Source organism: Bufo bufo, chromosome 3, assembly GCF_905171765.1.
Source record: "Bufo bufo chromosome 3, aBufBuf1.1, whole genome shotgun sequence".
In the NCBI taxonomy this organism is placed as follows: domain Eukaryota; kingdom Metazoa; phylum Chordata; class Amphibia; order Anura; family Bufonidae; genus Bufo; species Bufo bufo.
The window spans coordinates 87,758,479-87,775,311 of record NC_053391.1 but is presented as its reverse complement, the minus strand read 5'-3'; the positions used below and the strand labels follow the sequence as shown (position 1 = coordinate 87,775,311).

The 16,833-nt window shown below is 44.9% G+C and overlaps 2 protein-coding genes across 2 annotated transcripts in view; one reads left to right on the top strand and one right to left on the bottom strand.

Moving 5' to 3' along the window:
- The window catches only part of FILIP1L (filamin A interacting protein 1 like), a 38,513-nt gene extending 21,719 nt beyond the window's left edge, over positions 1-16,794 (bottom strand). Inside the window, exon 1 of the mRNA XM_040423290.1 lies at positions 16,329-16,794. Within this exon, the coding sequence (XP_040279224.1) occupies positions 16,329-16,501 (173 nt within the window). The 5' untranslated portion in view covers positions 16,502-16,794. The remainder of the gene's footprint in view (positions 1-16,328) is intronic.
- CMSS1 (cms1 ribosomal small subunit homolog) overlaps positions 1-16,833 on the top strand; it is a 338,805-nt gene that overhangs the window by 32,101 nt on the left and 289,871 nt on the right. The gene's annotated exons all lie outside the window — the stretch shown is intronic.

Sequence of the window (16,833 nt, the reverse complement as noted above, 5' to 3'; positions counted from 1 at the left end):
GGGTCCGACCCCTGGCAGCCCTGACCTTTTAAGAGGCCATGGTGCTCAAGCGAATGGAGCTGAGCTGCAGTACCAAGCACAGCCTGTATACAATGTACAGTTCTGTGCTTAACAGCTAATGGGTAGGGTTGTCGGGTGCCGGACCCCACAATCATATATTGATGACAAATCCTGAGGATACATGATCAATATTCTTCTTTCAGAAAACCCCTTAGAAAGTTAAACTATCTTACTGAATATCCTAATTTTTTAGCTTAAAAAGTTGAAGAAATCAATATGGTATATTCTCATTTGTATTGTTTTATTGCCTGAAATAGACTGTTATAGTTGAATTTAGGGGCTTATAAGGAACATGCATTTTTTCATATTTTTTTGCCTATGGATTATCTACTATTACTGTTACAAATGGGGTTACACCATTCTTAGGGCCAGTTCACACAAATAATTTTGAAAAACATGCTTAAAAAATCAGAGTGGAATCTACGTGTTTGTTTGTTTTTTTCAGCACAAATAATGCTTCTTTTTTGTGTATTTTTTTTTGTACGCCTTTTTGATGCAGTTTTTTTACTTTTTTAACCACCGGGTTCAATACAAAGCTGAATTTTCAGCTTGAGGTTTTTAAAGCAGATCTGCATCAAAAAACTTACAGAAATGCATGGACTTACATGAAGCTGTTTTCTTTTGCTTCCCATTCATTTCAATGGGAGATTCAGTGCTGTTTCTGGCCCAAGATAGGCCATGCTGTTTCTTTTTTACACGTGTAATAAAAAAAGTGCTGCTTCCCATTGAAATGAATGGGAGGCTGTGTTGAGGCGTTTTTTGGAGCAGATTTTAAGGCAGAAATGCTCCAAAATCAGTGACTAAAAACTCAATGTAAAAAGTACCTGAACCCTTGATGGAAAGAAAGCACCAATGTGATCAGAGCCTAAACTGGATTTTTTTTTATTTTTAGCCCTAGTCCTACCCTCCATTTGAGAATAACATTTCTTGAATATTGTTTAAGTCTACTATGGCTTCCCCATTTCTTCAGCGATAACTGATATAGTACGTCAGATAGATAGGATATTCAAGAGCTAATAATAATAAAATAATTAAAATACATAAAAGTATTTTGTAAATATGAAGTATTGTGTGATCACAAGTATCATTAGGATGAGGCGACTCGCCTTTCCCTTAGTTGCCAACTGTCCCAAATTTGTAGGAACTGTCCCTAATTTTCAGAGACCTGCCCTGGAAATTCAGGCTGTCCTAGGCCGAAAATGGAGGCGGTAAATGTAAGTGGACATTCACGGGTGGGTCTGGGTGTTCCTAAGGTGGGGCCCACATGCCCTGAATTACTTACTAAAGTGTTGGTAAATATGCCTTTAAAGGGTTTCTACCACCACATTTTCACCTATTTAGCTGTCAGACACTAGCGATCTGCTAGTGTCTGCTGTACCTAACCATGCTATTGTAATCCCTTTCTCTGCAGCGGTTACCCTAAAAAATGTAGTTTTATTGGTATGCTAATGAGCCTCTAGGTGCTATGGGGGCGTCTTTTCAGCACCTAGAGGCTCCGTCCACTCACTATTTCTGCCGCCCAGCGCGCTCCAGCCCGCCCCTCTCCTCTAGATTGACAGCCCACTCGCGCCTGCGCCGTGTGCTTCTGTATTCGGCGCAGGCGTAGTGACTGTTGGACTGCTCCCTGCGCCGTAATCGGTGCAGGCGCAGTGAAGATGCCGGCGCAGGGAGACAGTCACTGCGCCTGCGCCGAATACAGAAGCACACGGCGCAGGCGCGAGAATTCGGCCGAGATCAGAGAAGTAGTCTGTCAATCTAGAGGAGAGGGGCGGGCTGGAGCACGCTGGGCGGCAGAAATGGTGAGTGGACGGAGCCTCTAGGTGCTGAAAAGAAGCCCCCATAGCACCTAGAGGCTCATTTGCATACCAATAAAACTACGTTTTTTTAGGGTAACCGCTGCACAGAAAGGGATTACAATAGCATGGTTAGGTACAGCAGACACTAGCAGATCGCTAGTGTCTGACAGCTAAATAGGTGAAAATGTGGTGGTAGAAACCCTTTAAATTGGTTTTTAAAATGCACATGATTTTGCTGGGTATCTGTTATTTGACCCTCTATTCGTGGGCGAAGCAACTTTTTTCCAGCAAAATCATGTGGCCATTTAATAATGAATTTAAAAACCTGAACAGCCACAAGCCGCTGAGGTTTTGAGCCTTATTGGTGGCGCCCCATGCAGCCTCACCCTTACATTAAACCAACATGGGCTACATGGAAAGCATAGGAATAGTGGGTGGCTCATTACAGACAGCCGTCGTTCCAAAAGAGGATTATAAAGTAACAAGGCATCACTAATGGCTGTTGTGTCCTAATAATTCTGTGTTGAAAGGACTGGAGAGGGAAGCGCTCTAGTGTCTAATGCTCTGTATGGAGCTGGTGATAGATTACTGCACGGCATGATCTCATACGGCGTTCTGCCCTTCCTATATCCTGACATTTTGGATCCACAGGAATTGTGCTCATGACTGGAAGGCTGGCACAAACGCACACCTGGACCGGTGCCAGAAATTTCACTGAATGAGATGTTCATTGAGCATAACCACGTGTATCCTCAGATGAGACCAGAACAAGGAGTCTACTGCCGATCTAATCTATGTTAATGTTCTAGCAGCACGAGGCTTCATGCTTTGCATTACGAGGGAACGTGTGGACAAGCGTCTGACATGCATATATTGCATAAGCCCTTGTGCACACTGCAAATTATAGAATGTGTCCTATTCTGGTCTGTATTGCGGAGAATAGCTATTTCTATTGATGTGAGTGAGAAAAATGCAGAATGCACACAGAAGTTATCTGTATTTTGTGGATCCGTGGTTTGTGGACTAAAATACAGATACGGTTGTGTGCCTGAAGTCTAATACTTTGTTTAAAAATTAAGCTTGTCCCCGTTATTCTGCACTGAATACCCCATGAAGACAAAGTGAAAACAGAATGTTCGAAATATTTGCCTATTTATTTAAAAAGGAAATAATAAAATCTTGCATTGACATAAGTATTCAGTCCCTTTACTCAGGACTTAGTTGAACCACCTTTGGCAGCGATTACAGCTTCCAGTCTTCTTGGGTATAATGCCACAAGGTTTGCACACCTGGATTTTCTGCCATTCTTCTCTGCAGATCCTCTAATGCCCTGTCATGTTGGAAGGGGACAGTTGGCGGACATCCATTTTCAGAGATATTCGATTGGGTTCAAGTCAGGGCTCTGGCTGGGCCACTCAAGGACATTCACAGAGTGGCCCCTGAATTGTCTTGGCTGTGTGCTTTGGATCATTGTCTTGTTGGAAGTCGAACCTTTGGTCTAGTCTGAGGTCCAGAGCACTTTGGTTCACGTTTTAATTAAGAATATCTCTCTACTTTGCTCCATTCAGTTTCCCTCAACTCTGACAAGTCTCCTTGTCCCAGCTTCTGAGAAAAACCCTCCAGATCATGATGCTGCCACCACCGTGCTTCACTGTAGGGATAGTTTCCTCCAGACACGACACTTAAAATTGAGGCCAAAAAGTTAAATCTTGGTTTCATCAGAGCAGAGAATCTTGTTTCTCACAGTCTGAGAATCCTTTAGGTGCCTTTTTTTTACAAACTTGTATGTGTCTCTTACTGAGAAGAGGCTTCTTTCTTGCCACTGCCATAAATCCCAGATTGGTGAAGTGCTGCAGAGGATCTTTGGACCTCAGCCAGAGTGAGCATTGGGTTCTTGACCACCTCTCTTACCAAGGACTTTCTCCCCCAATTACTTAGTTTGGAGGGGCATCCAGCTCTAGGGAGAGTCGTGGTTGTTCCAAGCTAATTCCATTTGAGAATTATGGAGGCCACTGTGGTCTTGGGAGCTTTCAGTGGAGCAGATTATTATTATTTTTTTGTACCCCTCTCCAGATCTGTGCCTCCACACAATCCTGTCTTTGATCTCTACAGGCAGTTCTTTCCTTCTCATGTCTTGGTTTTTGCTCTGATGTGTATTATCAGATGTGAGCCCTTATATTGACAGAGGTGTCTTTCCAAATTATGTCTAGTCAACTGAATTTACCACAGGTGGACTCCAATCAAGGTGTAGAAACATCTCAAAGATCAAAAGAAATGGGAGGCCCTCACAGCTTAATTTAAAGTGTCATATTAAAGGGTTTGAATACTTATGTCCATGTGAAATTCTAGTTTTTCCTTTTTTCATAAATTAGCAAAGCTTTCTAAAATTCTATTTTCACTTAGTCATTATGGGGTATTGCGTGCAGATTGATGGGAGTACAAGGCCGCAACATAACAAATTGTTAAAAAGTGAAAGGGTCTGAAGACTTTCCGAATGTACATTGTTAGACCCAAGCACTATATTCATGATACTTTTGCCAACATGTGCGGCAGTTTTTCTAACTATTTTCCCAGCTGAAACCTGTGCCACGTTGTGAGGCATACTGTACTCCATCCACTTTATGTGACTGAGACAGAAATAAAAAATTTCCCATGTGGACATATAGGCTAAATGTAAACATACTAAATTACATGAAGCCTACACAGAGAGTTTAAATTCACAAAATTATTACATGTCCTGTATTGGTTGTCTGCGCTGACTTGTTCCGTTACAGGTAGACATGCATGCGTGACTCGCCATACATGCATGTTTCTTCTAGTAGAGCTGGGAATCGGTGGCTGGAATTGCCATTTATCTCCGAGTGAGCATAGACTGCACAGGATGATTCATTCAGAATATGCGGACTGCAGCACTAGCCGAGCATTGTGGCAACTTTAGGTTGCATCCACACATGACAGCGTCACCGCATGCGTAAAATCTGGAGGTCATAAAGTATAACAAAGGGCATTAGCACTCATGGATATGCTGCAGGAGATTTCTGCAACGGAGATTGCACTTCACTAGTCCCGTGGTGCAGATATATATATATTTACATGTCCTAGAGACACATCAAAAGATTTGATTGGGGGGGTCCGAGGTCTGAGACCTCCACAATCACTAGAAGGGCTCACATAGCATGCTCGCTCTCACCACAGCAGATGGACTCAATAGAAAGTCTATGAACCTGTGTCAAGTCTGTCTCCTACAGCAGGGATCATCAACCTTCGGCGCTCCAGCTGCTGTGAAACTACAACTCCCAGCATGCATGCATACATGCTCTGTTATTCTTCTCCTATAGAGAAGCATTCTGGGAGTTGTAGTTTCTGAACAGCTGAAGTGCCGGAGGTTGCTGATCCCTGTCCTACAGAGTTGAGCTCTTGAATATCCTATGTGAGCAGTTTGTTCTCCTCTTTGTAGTGATCTGTGGGGGTCTCGACACTCAAACCGCCATCGATCAAAACCTTTGTTGTGATGCTATGACAGATCAAAAGTTTAACCTGTACAGATTAATCTGCAGTTTTTTTTTCCCCCTTCAGAAGGTGAAATCCTGATCAAAATCCCCCGTGAGGACTTACCCTTAGGCCCCTTTCACACGGGCGAGATTTCCCGCACGGGTGCAATGCGCGAGGTAAACGCATTGCACCCGCACTGAATCCGGACCCATTAATTTCTATGGGGATGTGCACATGAGCGGTGATTTTCACGCATCACTCGTGCGTTGCGTGAAAATCGCAGCATGCTCTACTTTGTGCGTTTTTCATGCAACGCAGGCCCCATAGAAGTGAATGGGGCTGCGTGAAAATCGTAAGCATCTGCAAGCAAGTGCGGATGCGGTGCGATTTTCACGCATGGTTGCTAGGAGATGATCTGGATGGGGACCCGATCATTATTATTTTCCCTTATAACATGGTTATAAGGGAAAATAATAGCATTCTTAATACAGAATGCTTAGTAAAATGGGGATGGACGGGTTAATAAAATTAAAAAATAAAATTAACTCCCCTTAATCCACTTGTTCGCGCAGCCCGGCTTCTCTTCTGTCTTCTTCTTTGCTGTGCAGGAGGAAAATGACCTGTGGTGACGTCACTGCACTCATCACATGGTCCGTCACATGGTCCATCACCATGGTGATGAATCATGTGATGGACCATGTGATGAGCGCAGTGACGTCACCACAGGTCCTTTACCCAGGTCCTGAAGAAAGAAGAGATTCCGGCTGCGCGAACAAGTGGATTAAGAAGAGTTAAATTATTATTATTTTTTTAACCCCTCCATCCCTATTGTACTATGCATTCTGTATTAAGAATGCTATTATTTTCCCTTATAACCATGTTATAAGGGAAAATAATTACATCTACACAACCTTGAACCCAAACCCGAACTTCTGTGAAGAAGTTCAGGTCTGGGTACCACATTCAGTTTTTTATCACGCGTGTGCAAAACACATTGCACCCGCGCGATAAAAACTGAACAACGGAACGCAATCGCAGTCAAAACTGACTGCAATTGCGTACCTACTCGCGCGGGTTTTCCGCAATGCACCCGGGACGCATCCGGAGCCAAAACGTGACGCCCGTGTGAAAGAGGCCTTAGGGTATGTTCACACTGAGTTTTTTCTGTGCTGAAAAAAGAAAAAAAACTTGGATTCTGCCTGTTTTTTTTTTTTCTCAGCTTTTATTTTTTAATGCGGTTTTTGCCATGGTTTTTGACTATTTCCTGCTCACGGCAGGTCTAAAAAAAAGTAGTCGTGACATGGGCAGAGAGGGGGACGGGTCGGTAGACCGTCTCATTTACCATCTTCTACTCCTGTATTAGGCATAGAAAATGGTCTAAATGTAAGGCTACTTTCACACTAGCAGGGTTCAGCAAAATCTCTTCCGTTACTGATGGTACAACCGCCTGCATCCATTATGAACGGATCCGTTTGTATTATCTTTAACATAGCCAAGACGGATCCGTCATGAACTCCATTGAAAGTCAATGGTGGACGGATCCGTTTTCTATTATGTCCGATTTGTGTCAGAAAAAACGGATCCGTTGCCATTTACTTGCATTGTGGGTCATGACGGATCAGTCTTGCTCCGCACCCCAGGATGGAAAGAAACCCACAGCCTCTCTCCGGTATGGGAACGCAACCAAACGGAAAGGAATGCATTTTGGGGAATTCCGTTCTGTTCAGTTCCGTTTTGTCCCCATTGACAATGAATGGAGACAAAACGGAATATAGAGATCCTATGACGGATCTCAATACCGGAAAATAGAAACTTTAGTGTGAAAGTAGCCTAAGCCAGCAAGGAAGTTGTCTTACATTTAGAAGCCGGCGCCTCTACATAACTGGCGGATCCACTGCCAGCGCAGGGCTTTATTAAGAACCACGTCTAAAACGCAAGTCTTAATAAATGACCCCAGAATCTGTGTGAACGTAGCCTTATACTGTTCTTCCCTAAAAAGAAGAGATCCCGTCTACTTGCGGGGCAAGGGTACATTCACACACGCTGGATTTATTGTAGACGTTTTAGGGAACGCCATTAGAAGAGGCTTGCAGAATTAACTCAATTCAGATGAATGAAAATGATTTCAGGTTAGGCTACATGCACACGACCGTATGTGGATCCGCAAAAAAAGTCCGTATGCCATCCGTTTTTTTTGCGGATCCATTGTAACTGCCTAAAATGGACAAGAATAGGGCCTGTTCTATTTTTTTTGCGGGGCTACGGAACGGACATACTGATGCGAACAGCTGTCCGCATTTTTCGCATACCCATTGAAATGAATGGGTCCTCATCCTATTCCCCCAAAAAAACGGAACGGACACGGAAACCAACAACGTTTGCGTGCATGTAGCCTTACAGAAATTTGAGAAATTTGTAAATCTGCCACATGTGAATATATACGATTTTAGCTTTGGGAAGGTTTTTTATAGCTCTGCATGAAGTGATGTCACTACCCCATACACGCACAATACACGTATATGTAGATTGATGTCATCATTCTCCGTCTATGTAAAGCAGTTTGTGTCTCAGACTCTCCCAGGAGGTAGACGTGCTGACCAGATGATGGGTCTGTTAGCAGGCCAGATATTCTAATCATACTTTGATGATGTCATGTCATCATGATCCACATGTGGTGTACAGCAGGGCGGACGCCAGCAGGACCACCTGCATTTCATCAGCGGTTCTCACATAGTGTGTGTCCTCGTATTTATGTAATCTGGAAATGCCCAGCGTTGTAACAGATAACCCTTCAGAGCTGGAAGCGTATTTCTTCAGCTTGGAGCACTTAGGAGTACTGTCACTCATCGGAGTGCTCCCTTACTGGTTTCTAAGTACTGCGCATAGGGGGAGATTTATCAAAACTGGTATAAAGTAGGACTGGCTTAGTCACCCATAGCAACCAATCAGATTCCACCTTTCATTGTACAGAGCTCTGTTGGAAAATGAAAGGTGGAATCTGATTGGTTGCTATGGGCAACAAATGCCAATTCTACTTTACACCAGTTTGATGAATCTCCCCCATGGACTATACCTCTATGCTCCCTATATGTATATACTGTAGTTATCGACATGGGCATATAACCATCACATGACAGTATTTTCGGTCTGTGTCTATTCTGCATTTTTTACGGACCCTTCTTTTCTATGGGTCCGCAAAAAATGCTGACGGCACACGGATGTCATCCATGCACGAGAGAGAGAGAATCACAAGGTGTCAGCCATTGTCCTATAGAACACACAAAGGTCCTTAAAAGGGACAATGATGGCATAGCGCTAGGATACGCCATCATTGTCAGAACTTCAGAGCGAGACCTCCAAAGTGAACAGCGAGCAGCTGCGCATGTGCCGCCACCTCTCTCACCGCTATGGGACTTCCGAAAACGGTTGAGCGCACTTGCTCGGCTATTTTCAGAACTCCCATAGTCATGGATAGAGAGGTGGCGGCACATGCGCGGTGTGCTTCCATTCTCTAGATAGGAGCTGGTCCCACAGCTATCCTAGCAATATGCCATCAGTGTCCCAGAGGGGTCCACTCCTTTTAAGACTCCCTTCCAGTCATAGTAGGGGGGGCACTTGAATGTTTATGGGGTCCACTAGGCAGGTGATACATGTTTGATTGCTGGGCTAGCCCTTTACGTAATGCGGTCTTTTATATGTACTGTAGGTTCACACAAGTTCTTATCATGTTCCCCAGTATTGTCAGTCTGACCTGGCATTGATGAGAAGGTGTTTCGTGTTATCACTTGCCCATAATTGGCATCGCTCTGGGCACTGGCACGGCCGGTGGCTGCTTGTAGTGTGTGTAGAGAGTTTGGTACATTGTATGTGTGACATGTTGGCAGTACATTATGAACACTTATCAAAGGCTAAGACATCTGAATTTGTGGTGACTCTCCTTTTACAAGCAGGTGTGTAGACACGTATCGAGTCTCTTCCGCTCTCCTCTGTAAGGCCTCATGCACATGCAGTCCCCAAATCACGGATACCTGTCGTGTGCTTTCTGCATTTTCCCATCCACGGATCCCACAGTATGTTTTAAATGCCTATTCTTGTCTGAAAAACGGACAAGAATAGGACCTGTTCTATTTTTTTGCGGGACTGCCTGAGGCCTAAAGCTGTAGCTACATGGCGACGTGTTACGTGACCCTAGATCTCTGTGTAGCAGGGCAGCCATTGAACAAAATGGGGTCACAGCAGGACTCGCAAGTGACGGCAATGCAAGAATCACAAAAAATCCAACACTGCTGTCTATTCAGTTGCATGGTTGCACCACCACACGGCGATCTTTGGTCATGCGACGCCTGGTGCTGCTGAAGTCGCCGTGTAGCCCTCACCTTTACTTTCTGCCCCCCAGTGACGGATTATCTGAGGCTGTTACAGCCCCCCACTAAGGATTTCCATGGTTCTGCTCTGTCAAATGACTGAAGTGCTAGATTCGACACACAATGGATCCGAACGGAGACAACCGGATCCCATGGACTATAATGGGGGTCTGTTTGGTTTCCGTTTTGGAGGTCACTTTTTCAGTGCAAAAAAAATGTCTTGCATACAGGACTCTTCAAATTTCTTGACAGAATCTGCTAGGATATGCCACGTCTGGTACCCATTTCTATCTCCAGAATGGGGTCCAAGAAGTGAAGGGGAGAGCAGCTGCGCATGTGCGGCCATCTTCCGTTCACCACTATGGGGGTTCTGGTTCGGCTGTTCCTGGCAGTTCCATAGCGGTGAATGGAGAAGTGTCCGCACATGCTCAGCTTGCTCTCCATTCACCACTATGGGACTTCTTATTTTCACGAGTCCCATAGCAGCGAATGGACAGCAAGTCGCGCGTGCGCAATGTGGTCTCCTTCACTTCAGAAGCCCCGTTCTGGAGATAGAAATAGGTCCCAGAGGTGGGATCTACAATTATCGGACATTGATGGCCTATATCGCTAGGATATGCCATCAAGGTCATGGGCATACCCCTTTAAGACTAGCAAATAAAATACCAGTCTTAATAAATGGCTCCCCATCTGCGTCGTTAACCCACCAATTTAAAGTTGACATGTAGAAGTCCCCTACCTAAAAGGTTGAATAACTTTGTAAATCCATTCCATTACTTGTAGTGATCTTGAATTAACAGCCTGCATTGTACTTCAGAGCAGCACTCCTAATTCTGTAAGCGTCACATTTGAAATCTCACCACATTCCTAAATGTTTTCTCTGGAGATTTGCATTCTGGGAATTGTCACTGGAAGTTAGAAAACGAGCTCTCGCATGTGTCTAATAACATGCTTGTTGATGGTTTCCGGTAATAACCAGCAGAAATGTGAACGAGGACATGATATTAATCACAATTAGTACAACCACCGTTACTGAATGTTCTTTAAATAGGCATGATGTAGGAGCTGTAGAAGGATGCAGAGGATGACGGGTGCACATATGCTGCGCTGCGGGGGGATGTATCCCAGCTGATGTGCGGCTTCTATCCCAGCTGATATGTGTCTTATACGTGGACTTTCTTTGCTGCTACGTGCCATTGCGATGAATCAGCGGCCAACGCCGACCTCCATATTCCATGAAGGTCTTATATGGTTGCAAAGTTTCCAGGAACTTCCCTGAGAGATCTGTTCCGCTACTAATTATTTATTCATCTTTTCTGTGTTTTTTTAAATCCATTTCTGGATAAATTGTGCTCGGCCGAGACCAACTGTACATGGGAATTGGGGAAGTACAAATTAGAAAGTGTTTTCCTTGGTAAAGCACTTGCCAGACCATCTGAAGTGCAGCTGGTGGGGCTTTGAGGGATGTTCTGATACTCGGCCGGCTGGCTGCCTCTGCTCCACATCATCTCAGGGGATTTGAAGCAGCAAATAGGGATTTTTCACCCCCCCCCCTTTTAACTCCGTTTTAATCCGCTTCATCGGAAAGAATACCTTTTAGTAACCTCAGGTTGTAGACAGAAGTTGGGGTGTCCTTCTCTGTGCCTTCTATCCATGAAGGACACCCCTCCCGTCCTATGTTAAGTCTCATTTATAGAGGATCTCTAGGACCACCATCTACAATAGCGGGGTAGGAGAATGAGCAGACTTGGGGCAAAAACTAGCTTTAAAATCTTCCTGTAGTTACCTACAGTGACATCACAATGATTGTATGATGTCATCACTTAACTGGCAACTCCCTAATATAATGTCATTATCACCATCTCTGCTGCTTTCCTGCACGCCCCCCTGTAATCGATGTTGGCAGCCTGTGTTCTGTCAGGCTGGTCCTGGCTGTCGCCATTCCTGTCTAGTGACTTCTTAAGCAGCTTCCCATTGAATGGACCCTCGCTTGAGGGAAATTCGATGGTAAGCTCCCCTGGCACACGAACCGACTCGTGGGATTGGCACGCCGCACGGCCTAATATGTAGTCAGGATTAATATTACGCGTCCCTGTGTGATTAAAGGAAAGCCGCCGACTGCAGCAGTATTCCTCGCTGGAGCATCGTCACCTCGTGCGCAGGTTACCAGCTTGTCACTCTCTAGGTGTTGTCCATCTACAAGTTCGAGCATGCCTCGTCAGCGATCGAAACGCGGGGTGTGATGGCTCTGCATGCTGAGACTTGTAGTCCTTTAAATGCACGCCTTTCTCCCACATCATCTTTGTAAGGCACTTTTCACACCCCATCTGCAGTGTTCCCGTTAGCAGTATTTCCTGACGGAAACCTGTGACACGTGCGTTTTAACATAGTCACGCATAGCCACCTATATAAAAAAATATATACAGTACAGACCAAAAGTTTGGACACACCTTCTCATTCAAAGAGTTTTCTTTATTTTCATGACTATGAAGGCATCAAAACTATGAATTAACACATGTGGAATTATATACATAACAAACAAGTGTGAAACAACTGAAAATATGTCATATTCTAGGTTCTTCAAAGTAGCCACCTTTTGCTTTGATTACTGATTTGCACACTCTTGGCATTCTCTTGATGAGCTTCAAGAGGTAGTCCCCTGAAATGGTCTTCCAACAGTCTTGAAGGAGTTCCCAGAGATGCTTAGCACTTGTTGGCCCTTTTGCCTTCACTCTGCGGTCCAGCTCACCCCAAACCATCTCAATTGGGTTCAGGTCCGGTGACTGTGGAGGCCAGGTCATCTGGCGCAGCACCCCATCACTCTCCTTCATGGTCAAATAGCCCTTACTTTCAAAGTTTTCCCAATTTTTTGGCTGACTGACTGACCTTCATTTCTTAAAGTAATGATGGCCACTCGTTTTTCTTTACTTAGCTGCTTTTTTCTTGCCATAATACAAATTCTAACAGTCTATTCCAGGGATGGCCAACCTGAGGCTCTCCAGATGTTGCAAAACTACAACTCCCAGCATGCCCAGACTGCCAACAGCTATCAGCCTACAGCAGGGCATGGTGGGAATTGTAGTTTTACAACAGCTGGAGAGCCTCAGGTTGGCCATGCCTGGTCTATTCAGTAGGACTATCAGCTGTGTATCCACCTGACTTCTCCTCAACGCCACTGATGGTCACAACCCCATTTATAAGGCAAGAAATCCCACTTATTAAACCTGACAGGGCACACCTGTGAAGGGAAAACCATTTCAGGGGACTACCTCTTGAAGCTCATCAAGAGAATGCCAAGAGTGTGCAAAGCAGTAATCAAAGCAAAAGGTGGCTACTTTGAAGAACCTAGAATATGACATATTTTCAGTTGTTTCACACTTGTTTGTTATGTATATAATTCCACATGTGTTAATTCATAGTTTTGATGCCTTCAGTGTGAATCTACAATTTTCATCGTCATGAAAATAAAGAAAACTCTTTGAATGAGAAGGTGTGTCCAAACTTTTGGTCTGTACTGTATGTGTGTATATGTATATATGTGTATGTGCATTTATTTTTATTTTTTTACTGGATGCCTCTATATGGAATAGCTCAGTTTCCTGCATTATTCCTTGTGGTAAAGAAAAAACGGAAACCCTGACAAGTACCGCCCAAACCGAGGAGACTCTCTTCATAGCGGGGACCTATGTATACATATAATGTATGCGCCAGGGGTTTTACAAGTATATATGGTAAATGTACACTTAAGATGCAATGTGAAAAGATCCTAGTACTACAAAAATCTTAGTATAGGGCCACAGACATACCGCCATAGTATAGCTCAATAGAAACTTCCAGGTATATAAGTGTCCTTAGTGTTCCTCCATATGCTGAGGAATGGAAAGTTTACTCCTGTCATATGAATCTGGAAATGCTATGTATATGTGTGTGTGTGTGTGTGTGTGCGCGTGTGTGCGCGTGCGTATGTATTAACCCCTCCCCAGGTGCTTTGCTTGTAGTGGAGCACGGTATGGCAGCACACAGGCCATACAGCCCTGCACTAGGGAGCCATATGGTTCCCCTGTTCTACTGTACAAGCTCCATGTGCATGAAGTTTTTTTTTTCTCTCCTGATGATGTCTACTAAAGATACCCATGATGTAATGTCGTCCCAGCTGGGACTTGTAGTTCCACCACCGCTGGAACGCTGCAGGACGCTGCGCTGCTACCTAAATCCTAATGTGTGAATCGTGAGACCTGGTACTCTCCAGCCGCTGCGAGCTGGAGACTGTCATCTCACACCATCCATGGCAATACACCAATGGAAGCTTGTATATGAACCTGTTTATGTATTGTAGTAGCTAGCTGGGACTTGTAGTTCTACCACAGCTGGGAAACTACAGGACGCTGCGATCCAAGTGTGAACTGTGAGATCTGGTACTCTCCAGCAGCTGCAAGCTAGAGACCATTACCATCTCGCGCCATCCATGGCAATACACGGATGGAACCTGTTTATGTATTGTAGTCGTTTTTATACGAACCGTAAAGTTTTATATGATAAGTTTTTGGCTGCTTTTTAGCCTATGACATACAACAATAATAATAATAAGTGGGGAGGACTATCCCGGAATCCAATATTCCTCCATCACCCTGCAAGTCCATTGGCAGAATACAGGCTGCTGTTTATTCCGTCTGTGGCACAGGGGACATGGACTGTCACGAGCTCGCCCCCGCTGTCCGTAGATCTTTATACTCCTGTCCCCCAGGGGCACAGCTGCTTCCTTACAGGAGGCTGATGGACCGATCTCTCAGGCTCCGGACTGTAATTACCCTTCGTATAGCGCCGTCCGTCTCCCTGCAGTCCCTCCTCCATTAATGAGGTTTTCTGTCTAATCTCTATTATGTATTTTATAAAAAAAATTCCAGTTCCTACTTTTTCTACCTTTTTACTCTGATTTCTTCCTGCCCGAGGTCCATTTGTGTCAGTCGAGGAAGATGTCTCGGAGAATCGCCTCTTATTCCGCTCGTCCTAATGTCGTCTATAACCCAGAATTTACCCCATTAGGACCAGAAACACATTCTTATTTGCTTTCTTAATTCGCTGCACATGGCGCTGGGAGGAATCTGAACTCTTGGGGCAGTTCTGACCTTCTTTACCGACATGGCGAGACCTTCATCAGTGACATGCTTCAGCTTTAACTTAAAAACATGTGACTGAAGAATTTGGGAAGAATCCCCTCCAGAGCATCGCGTCTTCCATGTAACCTCCAGACACCTCAGACTGCATGCTGCTGCCCCTGCGAGGCGCCTCAGCCCTATAGACGCTTTTACAATGGCCCTCTGATCTGGTCGTCTGTATGGATTACCGCCATATGGGGCGATATGTGTTCATTTCCTTGTGAGTTCTAATATCTCTATAAGCCCTCCTAAAACACGTCGATTACACGGCTATAACCCAGCAGGCACCCGCTGCCTCTGTCATTTTATTAATGGTAGCGTATCAGCCAGTATAGAGGTAGCAGAGCTGAGTTTGTCATCGATTACAACATTGTGGATTGCAGGTAACCCTCCACCCTTATCCTAAAGCCTCATTCACACGTCCGTGCTCAAATCCGTGAGAAGGTGGTCAGTGATGCATCTGTGAAGGATGTGCGTTTGGTCCGTTTTTTTGCCATCTGTATTTCACGGACACTATGCAGCTGAAAAATAATTTTCGAATCATCTCTTCCTAATGATCCGTGACACATGGATGGCATCCGTGTTGCATCCCTGGTTTTCACGGACCTATAGACTATAAATGGGTGTGATGGATCCGTGAACACTGACAAAAGAGAGCATGCCTCCGTGCTAAAAACACGGACTGCGCTAAAACACTGTCTGAATACACACATTAAAATGAATGGGGACGTGTGCTGTCCGTGGAGAACACGTACAGCACACGTCTGTGGAACACTGACCTGTGAATGAGGCTTAACTGGGAAAGTTTTCAGGTTGCAGCCCCAAAGAGTTAAAAAAATAAATAAAAAAAACTGCACATATGTAGGTTCCTGGACTTGCTGTACCCAACGTGCTTACTGTATATTACTGCTGCGTAGATCTAGCAGAGCTGAGTTTGTAATAGCTGTGACAAAACGCGCTGTCCATGATTGCAAGCAACTTCTCCATTATCTTAATTCCATGCAGTGAGAGAACATAATCAGCTCTGCTATGTCTGTACCTGACAGAAGGATAATTATGGAAGGACTCTTCAAGAGCGCAAATGTCTCTGTCTAGGTACTTGCTAAATGAGGATAGTGCACCAGAATATGTTGGTGCTAGAGGCAGGGGAAGCAGAGCTGTAGTTGTCATGTTGTTAAAAAAAACTAAAAATGAGAAGCTACGACAAACTCAGCTCTGCTACAAATGACTGTAGGGACATTGAAACTTTTCAAAGTGCACCAGAATATGTTGGTGCTAGAGGCAGGGGCAGCAGAGCTGTAGTTGTCATGTTGTTAAATAACTCAAAATGAGAAGCTACGACAAACTCAGCTCTGCTACAAGTGACGGTAAAGACAGTGAAACTTTTCAAGGTGCTGCAGGATGTGATGTGCAGCAGAAGCAAATGGAAAGCGGTGTGGTCCAGATGGCCAGGCTCTTACCTGGGGCTGTAGGGCTGTAGGGAACGGCCACAGCTGCTGCTGTCCCATGGAGGGACGGACGTCTCGGAGAGGCAGTTTTCTCCCAGGCATGAGATGTGAGCATTCCAATGGAAAAGGCAAACAATGAGAGATAGGCTCTCAGCTTGTCCCAAGCCTATAGGGCATGACGTCATGGGACTGCCTTCTGAGCTGCTGACTGCTGCTGTCTGACTAGTGCAAGCCCGGCCAGAACCTGGGAAGTTTATTAATGTTTTCTGGCCGCGCCTGAGGTTCAAGCCTGTGTGAAATCCTTCATTTGTCTGCGCAGGAATGTGCAGAAGGCTGGAGCTACAGAAAGCGCTGTCTGCTCGCTGACCATGGAGTCACTGGGAGTCATTACTGCTCAGGCGCTCAGACTGGCCTTTCTCTACTGCCTACTTTCTGCTAGAGGGAAAGCTTTGGGCAGCTCCTCTGTGAAGGATGTGGACTTTGTGTTTCTGTGGAGGGGGCTCTCGGGGGGATAGTA